We start from the raw sequence: 26817 nt of genomic DNA on the forward strand, positions 1-26817 counted from the left end.
AAACAAAAACAACAACAACAACATTTTCATCCTAATTTTCTCTTTGACATTCATAAGTGACAATGTGAAAGACAGATGGTGATGAGCCTCCTACCTTCTAGAGTATTAGCAGCCTTATCTTGCTTCATATATCTCAGGAAGTAGAGTGCGAGATCAAGAGCTGCTTCTTTGATACTGCATCTATTCTCATTAAAGTCCTTAACAAAGTATTGTATGTTCTTATTTTGTAATATGTTCTTAAACTTTTCCAACTCATTCTTCAGAAATGTGATTATTTTGTTCTCAAGATCCTAGAAACAAAGAAACAAAAATAGAGACAGAGCAACAAAAATTAACCACACATAACATCCACATTTGGTCAAAGTAGTTTATTCAGTAATTAAAAATATGAGTATTTTAGCAAGAAACTTTGTTTAATAACCTTTTTGTTTGTTAAAATATAAATATCAAACATTTATGAAAATATGTTTTCCTACCTGGAAGATACACAGGAGATTGTCTTTGAAATTCCCACAAGTCTGGTTGTCTGAATCTACACTGTCAGAAAAAGTGAAAGGTACTAAAATTAAAAAGGTACTAATATGTACTTTTAAAGTACTAATATGTACCATTTAGGGGTAAGTAGGGTACAAAGATGTACCTTTTCACTTTTGTAACTTAGGGTACTGCCCCAGTGACCTTTTTTTCTGAGAGTGTAATGTCTCATATTGAATGCTGTTAGCAAATAAAATACTGCATTTCAAAGCAAAATTTTAGAGAAATCTCTTGTAAACATTTTTTTAAACAAAAAACTATTAAAGCACATAACATATAATTTCTCTGTGACTTTATCGTCATAACTGTGGTGTGGACTTCCCTATTCTCATAGATTTCAAATGATTATTAAAGTGGTCATGACACAAGTAATCAAATTTTCTTTGATCTTTTGACATATAAGAGGTCACTGTGCATTAAAACATACTGTAAATTTCATTAACCAACAAAAATTCCTCCTCAGAGCAAAAATAGCATTGGTTGAAACCAAGCTGCCAAAACAACTTGTTTTCTACTTCCTCAACATTAAGACATCACACTGTTGCAGACATTTGCAGCTGACCGCCTCTATAACAACTTTTCAATGCTTACTTTTGCTTCATTCATGAATATGCAAATTAGTCCCAACCTCCACTTAATCACACCAGGTTTCACCACAGGGTGAAAAATCAAGATGTCGGGGATGATCGCTAGATGTGTGCTGTTCATGGAAATTGAAAATTACAATGTCGACAACAGACATGAGTGTTGCATTTTCACTCTGTGTCATAATCACTTTATTACAAGGGGGGTGTCGTGGAAATTCTCAATACTAATCTGACTTCACTACTGACAATTTAAACAACCTCCAGTTGTCAATATAATATAATACAATACTACAGTACCAATACAGTACAACAGTACCTTCAAGGTAATTACCGTCCTGAATATAATACAATATAATACTACAGTATCTCGAGGTAATTCCCTTCTCGAATACTTCTAATACATTTCCAATACTTCGAGGTAATTCCCCTCACGAAGTAAGGTGACAGCATCCCGTCAAGAAGCTACTATCACTACCTCAATCACACGTGAGCACACAGGTCTTTAGCATCTATACACTCTCACCGTCCTTCTCAGGTGTATGCTGGTCCGACACAGGATCATTAATACTAACTCCGAGTATTACAGCCTCACACGAGGGCAACTCTATAGTCTTCCAACACTATCACTGTCTCTGCTGTGGTCTTTTGAGCGTAGAATCTTTAGTACTTCTATTCCTTAGCTGCGCAGCATATACCTGACATGACTTCCAAGTTGCTCTTTGCAGAAATGAAGTTTTATTTACGGCCGGGAGGTCACTCGTCACAACAACCGAGTGAGTTTCAATGAATAGAAAGATACATGCACATTTAAGTCTTACAGTTGAGTAAAAATCAATGTCTTCTTGACTGTGATTTGTTCTGGTGATTGGTTTGTAATGATCTAAGCTAATCATATGACTGGTCTTTGACCTGAGCATCCTTAGTCCGCATTTTCTGTACATTTCATTTTGGCTTGTTAATCATAATTTCATCTTGTTAATATCAACCATGTTGATGTTAAAAATACTAACCGGTTTTTGCTTTTGATCGTCCAATCACTTGCTTCAGAAGACAAAGTGTGCACATACTATGCAATGGCATGCACAGGAACATCTGTTTTATAGTTTTCCAAACATTTTTGTTTTTACAAAATACATTTTATGAAGTAGTTATGCTCAAATGAAGCGTAAAAGATATACAATATATAACATACACAAAGCCATTGGGAAAATTACACTTATGGACAAATTAAGTTTAATTTGTCTTTTTTTCTATGCATTTTATTAAACTATAAAGTTTCATGATAAATATTAAAGGAGCCGTGTGGAGTACATTTATAATGGATGGATGCACTTTCTTCAGCTTCATACTCTTTGGTCCTGTTCACTGCCATTATAAAGCTGGGATACGTCAGGACATTTATTAATATAACTCCAATTGTGTTCATCAGAAAGAAGAAAGTCATATACAGCTAGGATGGCTTGAAGGTGAGTAAAGCTTGGATTAATTTTCATTTTAAAGTGAACTAATCTTTTAATTGATATACTTTCTAACAGTCTGTGTGTGACCAATAATAAGAAACACATCAAAAATACCTTTTGCTAGATGATGGTGTTTCCTCACTGAAGTTTGGTACATCAAATTTTGACTGGTGACTCTTCACAGACACAGAGCTGGATACATGTGATCTTTTACTAATGGAAAAAAAAACAGGAGAAAAACAAAATTGAGACTTTGAGGAGGTTTAGTGTGACAAATGGTTTGTACAGTTAAATTAAGTCCAGTTTAACAAAAGCTGTCTTGGTCCGAGACCTGAAAGAATAAACAGCCAAGTGACACTCTGGTTCCTCACCCAATATCCACTTTACTAAAAAACACATGTGGTTCTAAAACTGTTACAGTATAGTTAAATAAACATGAATCAGAATTCATTTCAAAAGTCTTTTTAATAATCCAGGAGAATACGCAGGAGACAAATAAACAGGGCAGGAATAGCCGGCAGGAGGTGGTGACCAGGGAGGTGATGATGGTGGGAGGAGCCTGGCAGGGACCCACACCACAGCCAGGACGAAGGTCCACGGCAAAGTCTAAGGAGGGACGAGCCATGGTGGTGTAGCGAATGAACTCAAAGGGGAAATATTAATAATTATTCATAACTCATTATGATTATTAATTATGACTAATTATGAATATTTGAATCAGTTAATCATATTAACTTGATGTAGCTACATTAAAATTACAATCAATCAATTCATTCTGTGAACACTCAGTATTGATTATTAATTAATTCTAAGAGAAGGGTATTTTTCATGGCCATAGAAAAATAATACTTTCTTAGCATTTACAGTGCTTAAAGCTAACAGGATCTAAATCATTTAAGAGCCAATTTATTCACAGACGGGGAGTCAGAACCAAATATGTATTGTGCACAAGTTTTATTAAGTAAATCACAAACACATAACTAAACTAACAAACACATACATAAACAGTAAAATGAGGAATAATAGAGTGGAAACGAAGTGGGAACAGGAAATGGAGCTATGGAGAAGCCAAAAACCAGTAAAGAATCATCAGTGTTCATTACAAAACTCCTTTGTTAACAAAGGAGGTTCACAACTTTAACTAACTAGTAGCAATTTAGTATATCGTACGATACTTGCATTAGGCCTGGGCCTTTTTGAAGAGCGTCTGGATACACTGTGGCATGCGGAAGTCCTGAGAATTCAGTCTGATGGTGTTGGAGTTGCAATCGATGTCTTCTGCATTGAATGAAGAACCAATGACAAACTGGCATGGTTACTTTGAATCTTGATGGGGAAGAGTCCTTTTCTCTCCCAGTTAAGCACATGGTTGGGGTGCAGGGCAGGTGCAGATGCAGTTTCGGTCAGAGAGGGAGGAGCATTGTGCGCTGGCTTTTAACCTCTGGTGCTAGCCTCTCCCCTTCTGGGTCAGTGGGCCAATCATACTTGAGCTTCCGACAGGAAAGTTTACGACGCTTTGTCTTGAGCAGATCGTGTGCATGTAACTTGGAAGTTACAGATGAACAAGAAACTATTAAAGGTTCTTGTAATACTGATATGTTGCACAGGTATCGACATATCATATACACAAGCATTTAAATCTTCACAATACGAACCCATAGACACTAAACATGGCATTACAATCCCCCCTTTTGATCGTTGTTGTCCCTCCTATGGGTGACAGTGATGACGTTAAATGTACAGAAAGATCAGACACACCTCTTGCACATAAGGCTGGAAGGCCTTGATGGGCTCTGGTTGTTGGTGTCTCCTGGAGTGGTGGTCGTTCCATGATGGATGATGTAGACAGTAGACAAGCTCAGGTCTCTGAGCATGTGCTGCAGGTGTCAAGGCAGCCGGTGCCTTGACAGTGTGTCACCTGTCATCCTATCAGTTAGTTTGGGCGAGGTGTTTGCTGGTGGTTGTAGGAAGTGGTTAGGGCTCTGTGTAGCATGAAGTGGGTTTCAGAGTGACCCAGTACAGGTGGCAGGAGGTCAGCAGGTGGTTGTTGGCCTCCGCTTACAACAAGTCACAAGACGTTTGAAGGTTGGAGTGTGGCTCTGCGTTTGTGGCAGTGCTGACTTAAGCTTGTTTGAGCTCTGTTGGGCGAGGAGTCGGAAGCTTGTACTCCTCGGGTGAGTCCTGTTCAGGGAGCTGTTTTGCTTGTGTCAACAGCTCCTGTTACTCTGAGGCAGACGCGTCCAGCTGTCCTCGTGCAGCCTCCGATTGACACCCATGTGAAGGGTTTGGAGGAGGATGTTGTAGTTGATGGCTGTGGGATGTCCTGTGGTATTTGCAGGTTGAGGGTGCTGTCTTCCATGGCTTCTCCCAGGGCTTGGCTGGTACCTGGGCTGTTGCCATGGTGACAGTTCTGTGCTGGTCTGTGAGACTTAGAGCACATGTCCGCTCCTTGCGAGACTCTGTGATCTGTTATGTGAGGTTGTTTACCTTCCGTTCTCAGATTCATGAGCTAGGGCTAAGGAGATAATACTCTTGATCAGCCCGGTATGGCTGTAACTCTGGCTTGGGTCATGTGTCATTGGTCCCCTCCTGTCATTGTCCAGTTGCGTTTGGCTCTGGTGCTGCCGATCGTCAGCAGCCATGGTGGCTTGTCAATCCTTTGGGTCTCCAGTCTGGGAGGTTAAGCAGAGCATCTGCAACATTTTGACACATTTGTGGTGAGAGAAAGGGTGAGGGACTAATGCATGACACTAAAGAGTTCATAGGTAATGAACAAACTAGGAATATAACATCCAGCTCGTCGTTTCAGGCATAGCTTGCTAGTGAAGTGTGTCTTCTATGCTCACAATCTTAGCTATGGATGCTAGGATGCTAAGATTTGTGTGGTTTTGAGAATGTTTCTGAAAGGCGTAAGCCAAGATTTAATAAATGACCTAAGATGGTTCTTATGGTCAATTATTTCTCAGAATCTCCTGATGGCTCACAACAGTCTAGATCCCTTACAAAGTGAAGAAGAGGAGGAAAAGGAAAAACAACAGCTTTCCTATTCAGATTGGGTTTATAGCCGGTGCAACTATAGTTATGCCCTAGTAATCACTGAGAATACTTGAGTAGCAGGGTCATAGGATTTAGTGCACTTGTTGGGAATAAACAGAATCACAAATAAAAAGTGTCTCTGGTTCCTTTCGGGCTATCTGGGCAAACAAATGCCTCACTAGAAAATAGGGGTAAATGTAAATAAATCATTTAAATAGGTGAAAAAATAAATGAGTGAGTAGCTGACTGACTACAGGATTTCTTCTCTAGCTAAGCAGTCAACATGTAATTAAGTTTTGATTTAATTAGAGTAACTGCACATTTAGAAGAAAAGGGTTCAGGAAGGAATACACCTAAAATGGTGAAGATGAAACCAGTTGAGAAGAATTCAAGGTAAGAGAAACTTGCATAAAGAGAAAGTGAGAAATCATAAACCCAAAATGGGACTAAGGGAAAATAGCTCACTTCACACAGCATACACACAGCTGTAGTTAAAGGCTTCAAGTAAATGATGCTAACCACTACTATAGAAGTTATTAGTTAGCTGAAGTTATTAGTTAGCCTTAGCTGAAGGGCTGCTAGGTCATGTTAGCTTAGCTCCCTAGCCTGGTTTGTTTACAATATGATGTCACGAGGTGGCGAGTTAGCACTTCCCGTGACAAGTTGTTGTCATGGGAAGCAGTGCATGTCAGAGCAATTCAACAGTTCATGAAGAATGTCTGCACATTTGAAACGAGTTATGCATTGAGTTAAAATGTGGCGCTTATACTTCAAGATTTTCAAACATTTCAAAACTTAAATTCAGTAAGATGCAAATATGGTTTGACATTCGCAAATTTTACTCATGTAAATTCTTCTCTCTACTTTAAACAACTTCTTATACTTGTTTAAATAGTAATTGAACAGATTTGCTGTAAGTCAAAGCTTGTTTAAGCATACATAGTTACGTCTGTCTCGTGCAGGAATGCTGACGCTCTTTTCAGTGAGTGAAACACAGTTTTGGTCAACAGGTAGCTATGCTTGTAGATGCAGCCAAAGTTTAGATGAATGACATCAATCTAACTACGATTTCTAAGGCCGTTACACTGTAGAAAAGGGAGCATCACCCAAATCTACATTTATATATCACTGTACTGAGATTTATTCATCAGAAACAGGTTAAGCAACACTGCAATTGGTATTTCTTCAACCAAAGCAGAATAATCAATTCTGGTACAGTTTACATGCTGCTGAGTTGAGATTCTTTTGTCAAAACAGACTTACGCTTTAATACTGAAATTAGAGTTTTTTTGCTAAAGTCAGATTAACCTTATACTGATACCATTTGACACATGTTAAGATGTGTTAAGACTCTTTTTGTTACAGAAGAGATGTCAATTCAAGCTATTGTTTTATCTGCATTTAACAAGCCAGCAACTACTGATCTACATGCAAATCAAAAGTTGTATCAAATGTCGTGTCTGAATTATCAAAGGCCCACTTTTAGATGGACACGGTGACGTATGCGCTATCTGGGGTTAGCGTTTCCTTTGACAAGCCATTGTCATGAAACCAATGCGCAGCAGGGCCAAATCAAACAATGTATATCAAATGTCTGTATGTTTCAAATAGTCATGCATCGTCGTAGACGGTCATGAGCATTTGAGTCTTACACATTCATTCAAGGTTTTCTTTCAATCAGTAAAATTCATATTTTACTAATGCAGACTCCTGGTTTTCTGTGAACACACATTTCACCTACTTTAAAAGCTTTATGCCCTATGCTGACTAGGAACCTTTGTAGAAACTATGTGGAAGGCATTGTGGCCATGGCATTGTGGCATGTGGCCTTCTGGTGTTCACTTTGGCTTCTGTGTTTTGCAGTTCAAAGTCAATGGAGTCTTAAGAACCCCTTCTGAGGGGCCTTGTGTGTTACAGGCCTTCTGTGTTGGGTCACGAGAATGGTATTGTGTTGGGGCAGGCTGTGCAGCCTAAAAGGTGACTAACTGGTGTGGGAGGAAAAGGCTGGTGTCCTCCTTCCATTCCAGGTTTGTCTGAGTCTCTGGCAGTAACATATGAACTTTTAGATCTGCCCTGCTTGGTGCCTAGGGCAGCACTCAGTCCGCTTTCAGACTTCTAGGTCTGAGAATCCCTTTATGCTGGCTGGTTTTAGCTGCTGGTAGTCTGATTGGAGGTTTTCTGGCTGTGCGGCGTGACTCCTGGCTGGACTCCTGGCCAGCGTCGCGACTCCTGGCTGGATGTGATCCAGAACAGAGAGTCTGTCTTGGTGGGTCACACCGATCAAAGACTGGGGGTGAAAATTAATTTCTCATAGGTTGGCATGGACATTGTGGTCTCCTGCAGGCTCTGATGTGAATGCAGGGATGTGTCTGGCCATTTGCCTGAGGTCTTTGAGTGTCAATTCATGTGCCATTTCAGTTTCCTGAATTGATCCTTTTCCTTCTGTGGCTGTAGAGGCTCTCAGGTAGCTGGCAGGTGAAGTGTTGAACAGAGGGCTTTGGCTCCTCCCCCCTTTGTGCAGGGCTGGGGGGAACTTGCGCTGCTGCTGTGAAGACCATCAGGGTGTATTTTCCTTCCATTTGCAGTTGGTCGGAGTGTTTTGATTCTCTTTGGACCACAACGAGTTTGTCTCTAATGCTGCCGAATTGCCGAGTCAGTGTTTGGATTTCGGCTCTAGCTGTATGCAGATGGCCTTCAAGGGCCTTAGCTTTAGTGTCTCTTTAAATTCAAACAGTTCTTTATGTTCGTTAAGTGGAAAAGGTCTTGTTTGATGGCGTTATTCAGCTGCTCTCTGTGCTCAAAAGCTGTCAGAGCCTCCTGAAGACTGGTGATCTCCCTCAGTTTTTCCACTCTGTCAGGGTCCTTGCATCTGTCCTGTGCCTTCTCATGGTGAGTGGGTTGGTTCTCTGTGGAACTCTGTGACTTGCACCGTTCATTTACATCCTGTTGGAAACCCGTAAGAGCATGGGCTAAGGAGAAAATTAAGCTCTTTGTGGCTCAGGCCGGGTGTCGAGTGTTCGTACAGAATGGCTATGTGGGCCGTGTAAGGTGTGAATAGCTGATGTGGGGGAAGCTAGTATGAGACTTACTGTTGGTGAACACAGATAAAGGGTTTTGAGTATCTTTGTTGATGGCTGTAAGCTGTGTCTACTGATGACTGGGCTGGTACATCTAATCAAATTATTACTGCAAAAAGGTTCTTTCCACAGGTTGTCACCATGAGGGTAGCAAATAAACAAAACTAAAATAAAACAATAATATGAAATCAGAAAGGGAAAGGGGGAAAGAGGGTTTTACCTATTTAGTTTTGCTAGGAGATATGGCTAAGCAGGTGTTACTTGTTCAAGTAATTGCTGCTGTAAGCTCAAGACCTACGTTAGATTATTTCTAGGCTAACAGAGAAACACCAAACACCTCAAGGTCAAAAGGATGAGAAACAATGGGAAGTGTTTCTAGTCCTTTCTGGGGCCAACAGTGCATTGGACGGTGGCTGTACTTCATGTACTCGGCACTGAGTGAGGAGGGGTAGCTAAGAGATAGGGATTAGGATATTACTAACCTATAACTCATTATACCGCATTAAGGAAAACAGTTTCTAGAACTACTGTAATCCTATAAAGAGAGGGAGGATGGTGATGGTAAAATAAATAAAAATAGGGTAAAAGCAGAAGGTCCTTTTAGCTCTAGGGAACTGAAAAGGGAGGTAAATACACAAATTGATTTAATTAAATTTCAAATTTAATTAAACCCAACTTGGCTGAATAGAGATATTCAGGCTTAAAGAAAAGAAAGTGAATGAAATAAAATAAAATAAATAATAAAATAAATAATAGAGGATGAATAAAGTCGAAATAAAAAAAGTGACATTAAAATTTACTTATAGATCTAGGAATCTAAAGGAAAGGCAAATAAACAAATTGATTTAATTAAATTTCAAATTTAATTAAATTCAACTTGGCTGAATAAGGATATTCAGGCTAAACAAAGTGAGTGAAGGAGATAAACTAAAATAAAATAGAATAGGGGAGGAATAAAGTCGAAATAATGATAATTTCATCTTGTTAATATCAGCCGTATTAATGTTAAAAATGCTAACCTGTTTTTGCTTTTGATTGTCCAATTGCTTGTTTCAGAAGACAAAATGTGCAAATACTGTGCAAATGCTCAATGCATGCATCAAATGAAACATAAGAGATATTGTAATGATGGGTCGACAGAATGTGGATCCATTTGCAGCTAGTTTATTAAAAGTACTTACAGAGTAGACAGGGCAAAGGCAGAGGCAAAAACAGTAACAGGCAATGGTCGAGGCAGGCGGCAGACAAACAGAATCAGGGTACAGGCAAGGATCAGGGCAGGCAGCAAAACATTCACAGTCCAGGAAACAGGCAAAGATCAGGGTCGGCAGCAAAGGGTCGCAGGGAATAAACAGTCCAATCGATAACAGGTAAACAGTCCACAGAAAAACGCTCAGAAATGATCACCAAGGCAAATCAAGACTTCGCGATGTGTGAGTGTGTGTGTGTGTCTTAAATAGTGTGAGTGTGATGCGGTGCAGGTGTGTGTGCAATCAGTCCCAGGAATGAGGGCCCATGGGAAACGTAGTCCGAATGAGAACTGATCAGTATTCCGGTGATGGCTCCCTCCGGTGGTCCGGAGGAAGGGCCGAGGGAGCCACATTCGTGACAGAGCCCCCCCCCTGTGAGCGGCTCCAGACGCGAGGAAGCAGACGCCGGGGTCTACCACGTGGTCGAGGGGCCGGTCTCTCCGGGTGCGTCCGATGAAATTCCTCTGTGAGTGAGGGGTCCAGGATATCATCCGCATTGACCCAGGATCGCTCCTCCGGGCCGTACCCCTCCCAGTCGACCAAGTATTGTAGTCTCCTACCCCGGCGCCTGGAATCGAGCAGCTCTCGTACTTGATAGGCTTCCTCGCCTTCAATCATCAAGGGTGGGGGGGCGCGGACCTCGGCTCCCTCTGGCTCCCCTCTCGGACCCCCGGCGGGTTTCAACAGCGAAACATGAAAAGTGGGAGAGACACGGTAATTAACAGGCAAATCTAAACGAAATGATACTGGAGTTATTTGTTTGATAATTTGAAAGGGCCCTACAAACCTGGGACTGAGTTTTCTGCATGGAAGCCTTAGCCGGAGGTCTCTAGTGGACAGCCAAACCCATTGTCCCACGGCGTACTGGGGATTGGGACGTCGGTGACGATTGGCCTGCATCTCCTGCCTTCTTACGGCGCGTTGTAAGTGCTGATGAGCTTGGTCCCAGGTTTCCTCGCTTCTTTGCATCCATTCAGTGACAGATGGTAGATTGGATGGTTCCCCAGACCAAGGAAATAATGGAGGCTGGAAGCCCAAGACGCATTGAAAGGGCGTGACACCAGTGGCAGGTTTTTGTAGGGAGTTTTGGGCATACTCTGCCCAGAGCAGATAACGACTCCAGTCCGTCTGGTTGCATTGGCAGTAGGTGCGTAGAAAACGTGTTAATTCCTGGTTCATGCGCTCTGTTTGGCCATTGGATTCTGGATGGTACCCTGAAGTGAGGCTGACATTGATATTGAGGTTTTTGAAAAAGGAGGACCAGACTCGAGATGTGAACTGTGGGCCTCTGTCTGACACAATGTCCTCGGGTAGTCCATAGAATCGAAACACATAATTGCAGAGAAGCTCGGCCGTTTCGAATGCTGTGGGGAGCTTGGCCAGTGGTATGAGTCTGCAGGCTTTTGAGAAACGGTCGATGACGGTGAGAATGGTGGTGTGGCCCTGGGATTCTGGGAGATCAGTGACGAAGTCAATGGCGATATGAGACCAGGGACGTTGGGGAATGGGTAGCGGTTGCAACAAACCGGCTGGCGCTTGATGTGATGCTTTGGTGGTCTGACAGAGTGAGCAGTTAGAGATGAAGCGGGAGGTGTCGGATAGCATAGAGTCCCACCAGAACCGGTTTTGTAGCAGGTGGAAGGTGGCTGTGACACCTGGGTGACCTGAGCTTGGGAAGTCGTGCACATGATGAAGTAGCCTATTTCGGAGCTGTGCTGGGACGTAGGTGCGATCAGGTGGGCATGTTGGAGGAGGAGCGGTCTGTTCGTTAGCATGTGTGATCTCTGTGATAATGTCCCATTGAACTGGAGCAAGCAGTAAAGTGTCAGGGATTATATTCTCTGCGTTCTCTGTCCGTTCCACCTCCTCATGCTGCCGTGACAGCGCGTCTGCCTTGGTGTTCTTAGAGCCTGGTCTATAAGTTACCGAGAACTGGAAGCGTGTGAAGAACAAGGCCCATCTAGCTTGCCGTGGATTTAGACGCTTGGCGGAACGCAGGTATTCCAGGTTTTTATGGTCTGTGAGAATGGTGAACGGATGTTTTGCTCCCTCCAGCCAGTGACGCCACTCCTCCAGTGCTGCCTTCATAGCCAGTAATTCCCGATTGCCCACATCGTAATTACGTTCAGCCGCCGACATTTTTCTAGAATAAAAGGCACACGGGTACATCTTCTCTGGGTTACCTTGGCGCTGAGAAAGGACGGCCCCTATGCCCGTGCTGGAGGCGTCCACTTCTACAATGAAAGGGAGCTCAGGGTCTGGGTGACGGAGAATGGGTGCTGAAGTGAAACGCTCCTTTAGCTCCTGGAAAGCCTGTACTGCTTCAGAGGACCAGGTGAGACGTGAGGACTGCCGCTTGGTCATGGACGTTAACGGGGCTGCAACGCCGCTGAAGTTCCGTATGAATCGCCTGTAGAAGTTGGCAAACCCCAAGAACCGTTGTAATTCCTTCAGTGTGCGAGGTTGTGGCCAATCCAGTACCGCCCTCACCTTACTGTCATCCATGGCCACGCCCTCACGGCTGATAACGTAACCCAGAAAGGTTGTGGAGGTTTGGTGAAATTCGCATTTCTCAGCTTTTGCATATAGTCTGTGTTGTATCAGTCTTTGAAGTACTGCCCGTACGTGCTGAACATGTTCCTCAAAAGAGTTGGAATAGATGAGGATGTCATCTATGTAGACTATGACCCAGCGATTGAGCATGTCACGGAAGACGTCGTTAATGAAGGACTGGAAAACAGAGGGACTGTTGGACAGCCCGAACGGCATGACGAGGGTCTCGTAGTGACCAGTGGCTGTGGAAAAGGCTGTCTTCCATTCGTCCCCCTCTCTGATGCGGATTAAGTTGTATGCACAACGGAGGTCCAGCTTGGTGAAGTATGCGGCTTGTCTGAGTTGTTCAAGGGCTGGAGGAACCAAAGGCAAGGGGTACCGGAACTTGACGGTGATGTCATTTAATCCACGGTAATCAATACAGGGCCTTAACCCGCCGTCTTTTTTCTTCACGAAGAAGAACCCTGATGCTGCTGGTGATGTGGACGGGCGGATAAACCCTTTGGCTAGTTCCTCCTCAATGTAGGTTTTCATTGCTGCCGACTCGGGTTGTGACAGGGGGAAGATCCTGCCCTTGGGAGGCGTGGTACCAGGCAGCAGGTCGATGGCACAGTCACCGGGACGATGAGGAGGTAGCTCAGTGGATTTGTTTTTACTGAATGCCACAGCCAGATCAGCGTATACTTCGGGTATGTTAAGTTTTCCGGTGTCAGAATCGTGGAGTGAAGCAGTTTGAACTGGCAGAGGGGTGATTTGTTTCAAGCAACCTTTATGGCAGTTAGCATCCCATTGCACAATCTGGCCATCTTTCCAGGAAACGTGAGGGTTATGGGTTCTGAGCCACGGTAGACCAAGGATCACTGAGTTGTTGGGTGAGTGAATAACATAGAAGCGGATTTGTTCATGGTGAAGAGCTCCTACTTGCAAAGTGAGCTCGGCGGTGATATGGACTACTCTGCCTCCACCGATGGGCTTCCCATCTAGCGCCTCCACTGTTAACAGGGAATTACAGTCTGTTAGAGGGATGTTACGATCTTTGATGAATGAATCTGACATGAAATTCCCAGCGGCTCCAGAATCCAGTAGGGCGTGAGTGGATAGATTTTTGCCATGAACGGTAATTTGAATTGGGATTTTGAAGCAGTTGGAAGAGTAGTTAGAGTGATGAGGAGAACTCACCGCTTTGGAATTGGAAGACTGAGGTCGTACGGGGCAATTGATCTTGACATGGCCAGCCTGGCCGCAGTAGAGACACAGGTGTCGTTGTCGTCTCCTTTCTCTCTCTTCGGGAAGTAGTGGGGTATAGCCAAGTTGCATGGGTTCCAGAGCGGGACTGGCTGAGGAGGATTGCCGGACGGGGTGTCGGGTTCGTAGCAGGTTGTCAATGTGAATGGCAAGTTCAATGAAAGCGTTGAGCGAACTTCCCTCATCCCGGCATGCGAGTTCGGCCTGCAGTTCCAGTGTTAGGCCCCTTCGGAACAACAGCTTTAGAGTGTCCTCAACCCAGTTCGTTTGAGCGGCCAGAGTACGAAATATCAGCGCGTACTCGGCTGCTGTTTGTTTACCTTGGCTGAGAGAAAGTAACTGATCGCCAGCGCTTCTGCCTCCTTCGGGATGTTCAAAGACTTCTTTAAAGTTTCGCAAGAAATCTTGAAAAGTGGAAAACACGGGGTTGTCATCCCTCCACACCGCGGTGGCCCAATCCAGTGCTTTGCCGGTGAGCAAGGAACACACAAACGATATCCGACTGGATTCGGTGGGGTACAGGGACGGTTGCTGGTTGATGAACAGGGAACATTGGAGAAGGAACCCCTTACATCTGGCTGGAGTGCCGTCGAACTTTTCTGGGAGCGCTAGGCGAGGATTGACTGCAGGAGAGGCCGCGAAGCCTGGATTGGCGGGAGCAGCGGGCGGCGGCGTGGCGGTTTCGGCAGGACTGAATCGGAGGTCTTGAAGCGTCTTCACCAGCTCTTCAGTAAGGGAAGTTAAGCGGTTGAGTTGATGTTGATGCACCGCCAGCTGGTTGGCCTGGGCAGTTAATTCAGATGAAATCTGCATGAGGGCTGCTGGATCACTGTGTGGCGAAGTCTTCTGTAATGATGGGTCGACAGAATGTGGATCCATTTGCAGCTAGTTTATTAAAAGTACTTACAGAGTAGACAGGGCAAAGGCAGAGGCAAAAACAGTAACAGGCAATGGTCGAGGCAGGCGGCAGACAAACAGAATCAGGGTACAGGCAAGGATCAGGGCAGGCAGCAAAACATTCACAGTCCAGGAAACAGGCAAAGATCAGGGTCGGCAGCAAAGGGTCGCAGGGAATAAACAGTCCAATCGATAACAGGTAAACAGTCCACAGAAAAACGCTCAGAAATGATCACCAAGGCAAATCAAGACTTCGCGATGTGTGAGTGTGTGTGTGTGTCTTAAATAGTGTGAGTGTGATGCGGTGCAGGTGTGTGTGCAATCAGTCCCAGGAATGAGGGCCCATGGGAAACGTAGTCCGAATGAGAACTGATCAGTATTCCGGTGATGGCTCCCTCCGGTGGTCCGGAGGAAGGGCCGAGGGAGCCACATTCGTGACAGATATACAATGTATAACATACACAAAGCCATTTGAAAGTTACATTTAAAAACATTAAGTTGATTTTATTTCTATGGTTTTTATTAAACTATAAAGTTTCATGATAAATATTAATTTATAAACTTTCTAACAGTCTGTGTGCGACTGTCACGGTTAGTTTTGGGTTTGGTGTTCATGTTTCTGATTTCATGTCTTTTATTTTGTAGTTTGATATATGTTGCTTGTTTGTGTCATGCTTCCCTTGCTCCTCATGTTCTCCCTTAGTCTATGTGTCATGTTCTCATTGGTTGTTTATGGTCATGTGTTCTCTAAGTTCTTGTATTTAAAGCCATTGTCTTCCCCATGTTACTTTGTCGTGTATTGTTAATGTAACCCTGCTGTCGGTGAGTCTTATAGTCAAGTCAAGTCTGTTCATGTTCAAGTCTGCTCTTTGCCAAGTCAAGTCTGTTCAAGTCAAGTCTGTTCAAGTCAAGTCAAATCTGTTCATGTCAACTGGTTGCTTTGTTTGTTCACTTTGGATAATTCAATAAACTGCACTTGGGTTCATCATCTCACCTTCAGTTTGGACTGGATCGTTACAGTGACCAACAATAAGAAACACATCAAAAATACCTTTTTGTAGATGATGGCATTTCCTCACTGAAATTGGGTACATCAAATTTTGACTGGTGACTCTTCACAGACACAGAGCTGGATACATGTGATCTTTTACTAATGGAAAAAGAAAACAGGAGAAAAGCAAAACAAAATTGAGACTTTGAGGTGGTTTAGTGTGACAAATGGTTTGTACAGTTAAATTAAGTCCAGTTTAACACAAGTTGTCTTGGTCCGAGACCTGAATGAATAAACTTACAGCCAATTGACACTCTGGTTCCTTACCCAGCCAAATATCCACTTTACTAAAAAACACATGTGGTTCTAAAACTGTTACAGTATAGTCAAACAAGCATGAATCAGAATTCATTTCTAAAAGTCATTTTAATAATCCAGGAGAATACGCAGGAGACAAATAAACAGGGCAACTACACAATAACATAAACAAGCTCAAACAAAGAACTGAGGACATAAATACAAAGGGAGAATTAATGAACTGTACAGAAACAGGTGTGAGATTAATCAGAAACTAATGACCAATGAACACAGGCAAAACTGGAGCAGAGAAATAGACCTAACACTGACATTGGCTTTACAGCAGCTCTAGAAAAAAGTTATTATCGAGCTAAAGTAGGTTTTTGATTGAATCACTTTTGTTGCAAACAAACAAATGTCGTTAATTATTAACTTAGTGGCCACTTAAATGACACCTTTTTAACTGAAAACAGAAGACTTTTAATGTGTTCTTGCCGTTCATTTACGTATTTAGTCTATAGGTATTTGCATTTGAATGTGTATGTGTGCTTAATCTTTCTTACAAAGTGACATTGCCAAATTACTTGTCTGGCTCGCATAATACAGAATTATTAGTCGTTTCCGCGGATCCATGTGAACTGGAATCATTTTGATAACGCTTTATCTATACATAGGGAAGGGAAAGGGAAGGCGGCCTTCGTAGGGGATAGTTTAGTTGACACTTCAGGGCTGCGTTGTCATCTTGTCTAGGCGCAGATCCTTCATCTCATCTGGATATGACCTGGATCTGGCAGACTACGGTAAACCTCGGAATAAACAGAGAGAGACTAACATTAGCGTAGACGCCATTCTTTAGAACCGGGCTAATATGGTCATACTTCCTGGTTCTAGTAAGAACTCTAGCAGCTGCATTTTGAAATAGCTGGAGTTTGTTTATTAGGCATGCAGGGCAACCACCGAGTAAACTACAGCTCGTACAAAATGCAGCAGCTAGAGTTCTTACTAGAACCAGGAAGTATGACCATATTAGCCCAGTTCTGTCAACACTGCATTGGCTTCGTGTTAAACATCGTATAGATTTTAAAATCTTGCTAATTACTTACAAAGCACTAAATGGTTTAGCTCCCCAGTACCTGAGCGAGCTCTTAATGCATTATAGTCCTTCACGTCTATTGCGATCTCAGAATTCAGGCCAGCTGATAATACCTAGAATATCAAAATCAACCGCAGGCGGTAGATCCTTCTCCTATTTGGCACCTAAACTCTGGAACAATCTTCCTAGCATTGTTCGGGAAGCAGACACACTCTGTCGGTTTAAATCTAGACTAAAAACACATCTCTTTAACCTGGCATACACATAACACATTATCAATTTATGTTTTCAAATCCATTAAAGGATTGTTAGGCTGCATAAATTAGGTCAGCCGGAACCAGGAACACTTCCTATAACGCCAGATGTACTCGTTACATCAGAAGAAGAATGGCATCTATGCTAATATTAGTCTCTCTGTTTATCCCGAGGTTTACCGTAGTCAGCCGGATCCAGGCCGTATCCAGGTGAGATCGAGGACCTGCACCTTGACACGACCACAACGCAGCCCTGAAGTATCAGCAGAAATTGTGTCAACTAGATCATCCCCTGTGAAGGCCTCATCGACACGACAGCCAGTGGCACAGATCCTCAACAAACCGTCCATACCGGCGTGATGAATATGATCCTCAGCTGGATGGAACTGGAATAAATACTTTGACTGTTGCGATCCCACTTGACTTATTATGATTCAGGCAGCTATCATAAAGCACTGTTCGCTGTTGGCCAGAGGAGAACTGCCCCCCCGACTGAGCCTGGTTTCTCCCAAGGTTTTTTTCTCCATTTTAACACCTGTTTGCCACCTGATGTCACCTGTTGGAGTTTGGGTTCCTTGCCGCTGTCGCCTTTAGCTTGCTTAGTTGGAGACACTTGACATTTGATATTCAACAGTGTTTTGATCTGCCTTCATTGACACCATTGTATGCAAACTGAACTGAGCTGGATGATGACATCACTGTTTACTCCAGTGCTGATATAGATAAATTAACTAAATTAATAACTATTGATTCTTACATCGGAATGAATCAATACTGAATTTACTTAAGATGGATAATGACACCATTTTCTTTAAAAGCTGCTGTGCAGCCAAAATTATATACCAGTTATCACTGTAAAGCTGCTTTGACACCAGTGTTGGGTATTTAAATTACTGTAATTAAATTACTTATCCACTGAAAAAGTAAAGTAAGGGATTACTGTTCATTTTTAGGTAATTTAATTACAGTTACTTATTAAAGTGAAAGTGAAAGTGACATGTGAAGGCCAAGTATGGTAACCCATACTCAGAATTTGTCCTCTGCATTTAACCCATCCAAGTTAGTGCACACACATTAGGAGCAGAGTAGTGAGTAGTGAACACACACACACACATACATACTGCAAACCATGATACACACCCGGAGGTACGGGTACGGTCTAAATCCTGACTGGAAATCCTCACAGATGCCATTTCTTTCTAAAAAGGAACATAGCTGCGATGATACTGCCTTTTCTAGTATTTCTGGCAGAAAAGGTAGATTTGAGATTGGCCTGTAATTGACTAATTCTGTAGGATCAAGTTTCAGTTTTTTAACAAGAGGTTTAATAATAGCCTAACAACTAAAGACAAAGAGAAAAACACTCACTGCTCTTGACTGAATAACTTTAATAGCTTTGATAAGAATCAATGCATATTTAATTCATACAGTGAACACAGTGCAGTGTTGCAGTATGCAGTGTTTTATATTTACATTTGATTACTTTAATTTCTATAGGCAATTAGCTTAGACTTCTTGCAAGAAAACTTAAATCATTGTTTATTTCATTTGTATCTTGTCCTGCATTACAGGGTTTTTCCTGGGTCAAAAATGATCTCTTTAGTTGTGGCGGACGAACACGGTCATCCACACACACACAGTACTGCAAGCCCAGTACTGTAAATAAATCCAAAATGTTTAAAGTTTGTAATATTAACTCATTTCATCCTATTTACTCATGAAATAAAAAATAATCACTGTCAAGACAGATCATAAAATATATGCTTATAACTATTTTATATTTAAAAACAGATGTAAATTTAAATGTAAAAAGTGACTGAGTGACTGATTTGAAAAGTGAACAACAAAGTAACACATTACACAGAAAGAGTGGCAGGTCTTTTATTTTGCATTTACACTCCAAGACTTAATGCACAGATCATTTGACATACACCATCAGATTGTTTTGTTCCGTCCAGCAGCAAGAAAATATATATATTATATACAGAAAGCGAGCAAAGATAGCTGTCATTATTATCACTGAAGCTGTCAATTACAACGTGAGGTACACAAAGCTGAACTCATTATTAATACAATCAGTGAAGCTGTCTACGCTGTGCAATGAATCTCTTATTGACAACTTATACTTTGCTGGTTAAAATGAAAGGATTCAAGAGCACGCAGAACTAGCACTAAACGCAGCCATTCTGAGTGGTGTTGAGCAGATTCTGACTAATTTAAACATATCTTATTAGCCAGTGAGTTCGTGTGTTCAACAGATGTGTCTGTGATTAGCTACATTGCTCCATGCTGCAAAAACACATTCTAAATAGAAAGATATGATGCTCTTCACAGAGCGCTATCACAAACACTCAAGGGAGCATTTTAAAGCAGCCAGCTATCAAGGTACCGGTACTGCATAACAGCAGATATTGTCACATTAAATGATCAAATTAATCTTTTGCAGGACAATTGGAGATTGCCGCTGCACATGCGGCGACTCGTGGCTATAGGTGTCGGCGTTTCCTTCTTTTTTTTTTTAAAGACTTTTCCCTCAACAATGATTTATGTGGAGATTTGTCCTATACCTTCCTTGAAGAAACATAAAGAGGAGTGTATGGAGAAAATGAGGGTAATTGTTTGATCCACCTGAGTTTGTGTTTGTTCAAATCACCTCATCTTAATTTGGCAGGAATTCAATATTCCCAGGAGTTTCTTTTACAATGGTATAAGCCCAACAGCATGAAGTAAACCGTGGAATGTTTGTATCCTGATTTGAGAAGTCTTTCATCTTTCAAGCAAAAACAAAATCACTCTGGACAAAGTAATTCAACATTTAAAATTCGAAAGAGAGGACGAAAAGGTGTTCTAAAGTCTTTCTAAAATTCCTCTTCCTACAATTATTTTGGTGAATGTGCCGTCTTTCCGGACAAAGATGGTTGAGCTTCAAGGTGAAATTCCATATTTGGAAAACTCAGTATTTGCCCCGGGAGCTTCCTCAGCTAGTTGTTTACATTCATCCCCAAGCAAACGAGGATAATGCAGTAAGGGAGATTGAATGCATGGTGGACGAACTGCAATCTGCATCTCCTGACGCACCCTGTTTTATTCTTGGAGATTTTAATAATTGTACATTGGAGAAATCATTGGGCCACTTTAATCAATATGTAAGTTGCGCAACACGTAAGGATACAATTTTGGATTTGTGTTATGGACTGATTAAAGGAGCTCATAAGTCATTTGGTAAACCACCTTTAGGAACTTCAGATCACAATATGGTATTACTTGTTCCTACATATAAAACTGTTCTGACATGTGAAAAGGCACAGTTAATTAAGATGACAGACTGGTCGGATGATGCTACGTTGGAAGATCTTCCCCCGGTTTCACAGACAAGGCTTAAGCTAGTCCTAGACTAAAATGCATGTTTGAGCTGTTTTAACTGAAAGTAACTTGTACTGACAGATCTTAAAATATGTCAGTGCCATTGTTTTGTCTCAAAATGCACACTAGTAATGTTTTTTTCTAGTGTACGTTTATAAAAGCTACTTAAATATCCTAATTAAACTAAGGTCTAATCCTGGCTTAGGCTAAGCCCTGTCTGTGAAACTGGGCCCTTGAGTCAAATTTGAAAATGGGGAATTTAGGCTCTGTTTGGGAGGGGATGCATTTAATAAGAGGTCAGGAGAGTAGGAAAAGAAATAATAGAATTAGTTTGAATGGATTCAGTTCAGAAGCAGTTTTGTCACAGGATTTTAAAGGGGGGGTGTAATGCTATTTCATGCATTCTGACTTATTTACACCTGTAAAGAGTTGCATTCTCATGCTAAACATGGCCAAAGTTTCAAAACACATGTTGGACGTATGACAGAGTATTTCTGTGCCAAATACTTCCAGTTGTGGACATGTTTCACCAAATTTTTGTTCGAGTATGGCCTTTATCACATAATAAAGCCGGGCATAATTCCTTGTATAGGCACTTCTCCCTGATAAGCATGCACACACACATCACCCAGAGCAAGAGCAAGCCCGTTTCAACACGTTTTGTTCGGGATACAGAAGCCGAGAGATTTGCAACAATGGCTGTGTCCCAATTCAGGGACTCATTTAAGAAAAATAACTGTTAGATTACAAAGTAAGAAAGAAATTACAGTATTTTACACCTCACAATGAATATCAGTCAATTTTATTACAGTTACTTTTCTTAAATATGACATCCTTTTGTTCACTTTTTATTTATAATGATGTCACAGCTTGCAGACGATCTCTATGCAAAAGCTGCGCGTGCTCGTGACTCCTTAGCTTTGCCCACGGCACTGACGGCAGGCACACCTCCAGGAGCTCGGCTTTTTTCAAAAAGACTCGGTACAGCATATCTATCTTTTATAAATATGATAAAACTAAAGACTTTTCGGAGATTTGAAGGATGCAATATTACTTTATATGTACTCAAATTTAACATGAGATTGGCAGAAACTGTGTGTGATACCCCCCTTTAATCTTTTTTATTTAAGATTTGATACATATGATTTTAAAGTGCCCCTATTATGGATTTTTGAAAATTACCTTTCATGTAGTGTGTAACATAGCAAGTGAATGAAAAAATCATGCAAAATTTTAAATCTAAAAGTGCACCATATATAAAGTTATTGTCTCTCAAAAGTAAGAGTTGTTTGTAAAACGAATCCCAAGCTGTTTTGTTGTGATGTCAAAATAAAACATTAGCATATTGCCCACCCACTTATTGCATGCGCAGACACCAGGGAAAACTTGAAACTGCTCAAACACTGCCAATTGTTGTGTACGCTCCGCGCAGCTTGTAGGTCTCCGGCTAACCAGCTAACAGCAATATATGTTTGCACTATATACTGTACTCCATGTAAACCAGCAGAAGTCATCTGACCAATCACCGCAGATTAGCGTCATGCAAACGAGAGGTTTGGAAAAATGAATCTTTGAGCGAATCGTTTGGGAGACGTTGAGCAAATTAGGTAAAAATAAATGCATATTTTAAGACAATGAAAGTGTTTTTGGCCTTGCATGCTTGTAAACCTGTTATTGGGGACTCCCAAAACAAAATAGGAACCTTTCAAATGCCATAGTAGGGGCACTTTAAACAGGAAATTGAGGGTTTGAAAAATGAATGTAGGGTAAACGAAGAGCATGATTGTGTCTTTTTTAATGTAGGGGATGTGATAACAGTTTTCAAACAGTGTCAAATCAGGAAGGTACCTGGGCCTAAAAAAATATAACGGATACTTAAGGAATGTGCTGTAGGAAGAGAATATTCCATAGAATTCTGAATCAACACTCAGGGCCCTAAATCAGAGGATATTCCATTTGGGCTCCAGCCCTTCTATGCTAACTAACGAACTCCCCCAGCTAAGTACTTTATGGCCTTGCAAGCTTATAAAAGATGAGCCTAGCTAAGGAAGAAGATGTCAAACTTAAGCAGTTTGTAAAACACCGATTGGTTTGAAGAGGGCACAGCTCGAGCCCCCCACCAAGATAACTCCAGAGTTTGTTTGATCCCTGAAACATAGATACAAAAGAGAGTGACCTCTAAGTGACACAGAGTTGAAATCCACAGGAAAACTCACAGAGACTGTTTTTACAACTATTCTCCAGCAAATCCCCAAGTCCTCAGTGCAGTGATGAGGATGGGCGCCATTCCAGAGCCTCGTCCCAAGATGGCCACCATCCCTGAGCCTCGTTGAAAGATGGCCGCCATCCCTGAGCCTCGTCAAAAGATGGCCGCCACTCCAGAGCATCGTCACAAGACGGCCGCCACTCCAGAGCCTCGTCGCAGGATGGCAACCACTCCAGAGCCTCGTCACAAAATGGCCGCCACTCCAGAGCCTTGTCGCAAGATGGCCGCCACTCCAGAGCCTCGTCACAGAATGGCCGCCACTCCAGAGCCTCGTCGCAAGATGGCCGCCACTCCAGAGCCTCGTCGCAAGATGGCCGCCGCCACGTCTAAGCCCTCGGTCAAGATGGCTGCCACCACGGCTCTGTATCTCTTCCTCACCCAGGATCCAGTCCCTGATCTCAGTCCTGTGATGGTTCCTATCCCTTACCAGAATCCAACTGCGACTCCCTTCCTCGTCCCGAGGCGACTCTCTCCTTCGTCCCAAGTCCAGCGCAGACTCTCTCCTTCGTCCCAAGTCCAGCGCTGACTCTCTCCTTCGTCCCGAGTCCAGAGGCGACTCTCTCCTTCGTCCCGAGTCCCGAGATGGATCTCACCCCTGAGCCCGCTCAAGTCCCGGAGTCCACTCTAGCCCATGAGCCCGCACCAGTTTTTGTATTCGCTCCTTTCCCAGAGGACATCTTAGTGCCTGTCTTAGCGCATACATTTGTGTGTGTTTGGGCCACCCACACAATGATCCCAGCCCCTGACCAGCGTCCAGTGATGGCTCCGGCCCCTGACCAGCGTCCAGTGATGGCTCCAGTCCCCGAGTCTGCTCCAGACTCCGCTCCAGTCCCCTAGTCAGCTCCAGTCCCTGAGCCCGCTCCAGTCCCTGAGCCAGCTCCAGTCTCTAAGCCAGCTCCAACCCACAAGCCTGCTCCAGGGTCCATTCCGACCCAGAAGCCCAGAGCTCCTCCCAAGAAAATTTTTTTTGGGGGGGGGGGGCTATATGGCTCCGATCAGCGTGGCTGGGCCAAAGGTCAAGGCCATGGAGCCCGATCCACCATGGCCTCCCAAAGGGCCTGATCTACCATGGACCCCGGAACTGCCTGCGCCACCATGGCCCCCGGAACTGTCAGCGCCGTCCTGGCCCCCTGAGTTACCAGCGCCGCCCCGGACACCTGCATTGCTTGGGCCACCCTGGAGGCATCCTAGCCAGTCTTGGACTTTTTTGAGGTCAGGGTTCTGTGTTTGTTTTCTGTGTCACATGTTCTTTATCCTCAGTTTTCCCGCCACTAGTTTGTTCCTTTGGTTACCCTGATTTGAGTTCATTAGTCTCAGGTGTGTCTTGTTAACTAGCCTTGTTTGCCCCTCTGTTTGCCCCGTATATATTCCCTGTGTTCTCCCTCAGTCTCGGTCGGTTCTCGTCTGTAGTACGCGTCAGTATTTTACGTTTGTGTTTGATGGTGCTACTCTTGTTTCCTGGATTACCATTAAAGTCTTCCTTTCAACATTCCTCTTCATCGTGAGTGTTTATCCACCATGGCACCTGACAAGATGGCTTCACGGTAGAATTTTTAAAAATGTTTAAAGGGAAACTAATGCCTCTGTTACTTGCTGTACTGAAGAATCATTCTCTAGGCCGCCTCCCGCACACATTCTATCAAGCGACAATTTCGGTTTTACCTGAAAAAGGGAAAGACCCTTTAAACTGCAGCTTGTTTCGGCCCATATGCCTGCTCAATGTGGACTGTAAAATAATAAGGTTCTAGCCTGAAGACTGGAGAACATTCTTCCTACTATCTTAGCCCCAGATCAGACTGGCTTAGTTAAAAAAAACGCTTTTCTTTTTTCAATATACGTAGAGTATTCAATATTATTTATTCTCCTGACTCAAATAAGCATATACCTCAAATTTTAATATCTCTAGACGCTGAAAAAGCCTTTGATAGAGTGGAGTGGAGCTATCTTTTCAGCTGTCTAGAGAGATTTGGTGTGGGTCCAAATTTCTTGACTTGGGTAAAACTCTTATATGCATCTCCCTTTTCTTCCGTTATTACAAATAAGACTAGCTCACAATATTTTCCATTGTATAGGGGAACTAGACAGGGTTGTCCTCTGTCCCCTTTATTATTTGCGATGGCGATTGAACCTCTAGCCATTTTGCTAAGGTCAACCACAGTTATTCAGGGTCTATCTAGGGGGGACAGAGAGCACAAACTATCACTCTATGCAGACGATCTGCTTCTATTTATTGCAGATCCACATAATTCTCTCCCTCATGTTATGACCGCACTCAAGCGTTTCAGTCTCATTTCGGGGTATAAACTTAACCTCTCTAAGAGTGAATTATTTCCTACAAATCATGCAGCAAAAAATACTTCTTTTTCTGCCTACCCATTTACAATAGCCCCTGATAAATTTACTTATTTAGGTGTGGTTGTTTCGAGAAATATTTCTGAGCTGTTTAAGCTCAACTTTACTCCTCTCTTGGAACAAACTAGGATAACCCTCGAAAAATGGTCTAAGCTCCCCATCTCTTTAATCGGTAGGATCAATGTAATTAAAATAAATATGCTCCCTAAGATTTTATATCTATTCCAAACCATACCTATTTACATTAAGAAATCTTTTTTTGCTCATTTAAATAAGATAATCTCGTCTTATCTTTGGAACAAGAAACCCCCCAGAATAAGTGTGGGCTCTTTGGGCTCTCCCAAACTTTCAGCTATATTATTGGGCTTGTAATCTAAGAGCTCTGGCAAGGTTCAAATTATATAAATCACTTTCCGGACTGGGTCCAGATAGAATCATCAGCCTGCCTTCCTTTCTCACTCCCAGCCCTCCTATTCTTACCTTTACTACTGGGTCTAGACTCTCACTCGCTGCATCCAATGGTATGGAACTCTGTACAGATTTGGGCCCAAATTCGCAATTATTTCAGGTGGCAGAGAGGTTCAATTTGTGCTCCAGTTGCCAGAAATCAAGCTGGCAAAGATGTATTCCTCTGTTGACCCCACCTGTACAAGATGTAAGCAGTCCTCTGCTACATTAGCTCATATGTTAGTCTGTCTGTTTTTTGGTCACAGATTTTTGTATCTTATTCTAGAATATTTAGCAAAGATGTTTGTGCAAATCCTTTAACCGCCATCTTTGGTATTGTGTGTGAAAAAAAAACACTTTGCCAAAAAGTGAATTGGTATGGTGGAAAAAAACATATGCAAATAGAAAAGACACCAGCAAATAAAGAAAACATCTTCATCAGTTTGACAACTCATGCGCTGCAAAAGTTCACAACACATCCAAATAGAGAAACGCGCCGCAAAAGTCCACAACACATGCAAATAGAGAAACGCGCTGCAAATGTCCACAACACAAATACAGTAAAGCGCTGCAAAAGTCCACAACACAAATAGAGAAATGCGCTGCAAAAGTCCACAACACAAATAGAGAAATGCGCTGCAAAAGTCCACAACACATGCAAATAGAGAAACACGCTGCAAATAGCACATACCAGGCCCGGCGATCTCAAGCCCCTTCTGCGATGATCTGAATGATGATGATTAGGCTACTTTAAGAATTAAATTAATATTTTAATTTGCCCCGCAATAATTTATAGCGCATCACGCATAACCGACACGCTGTAATTAGATTAGCTAACTCCTCATTTAAAAAAAAAAATACTTGTTTAACACCTACATCTCTCTCATTTTTTTCAATACGTATGGGCCACAAGAGAAATATTAAGAAATAAATTAAGGTTAAATAGTGTTATCAGAACATGTTAAAGTAGAGCTCTCATCACTGAGTTTTTAGTTTCACTTTCTGCAGTGAATAATTGACTGGGATTTGAGACATAAAATCAAGTGAATTATTAAAAAATATATTATTTATTATTAATAATTTATTAATAATGTTTTTAACGCAAAATAATACCC

At 42.4% G+C, this 26817-nt stretch overlaps 1 protein-coding gene across 4 annotated transcripts in view; it reads right to left on the bottom strand.

The window, feature by feature from the left end:
* Positions 1-26817, bottom strand: part of LOC127513157 (NLR family CARD domain-containing protein 3-like) — a 106847-nt gene that overhangs the window by 64126 nt on the left and 15904 nt on the right. For 3 of the 4 annotated variants that reach the window (XR_007930352.1, XM_051894749.1, XM_051894747.1), the window contains exons 3-6: positions 15691-15789; positions 2696-2794; positions 477-537; positions 95-290 (exon numbers count right to left, since the gene is read on the bottom strand). Coding sequence is in view for 3 of the 4 variants with exons in the window: in XM_051894749.1 (XP_051750709.1) it covers positions 95-290; positions 477-537; positions 2696-2794; positions 15691-15789 (455 nt within the window). In the remaining variant the exon portion in view is untranslated. The remainder of the gene's footprint in view (positions 1-94; positions 291-476; positions 538-2695; positions 2795-15690; positions 15790-26817) is intronic. The other variant, XM_051894748.1, reaches the window with a different exon arrangement.

This window comes from Ctenopharyngodon idella, chromosome 5 (genome assembly GCF_019924925.1).
Source record: "Ctenopharyngodon idella isolate HZGC_01 chromosome 5, HZGC01, whole genome shotgun sequence".
In the NCBI taxonomy this organism is placed as follows: Eukaryota; Metazoa; Chordata; class Actinopteri; order Cypriniformes; family Xenocyprididae; genus Ctenopharyngodon; species Ctenopharyngodon idella.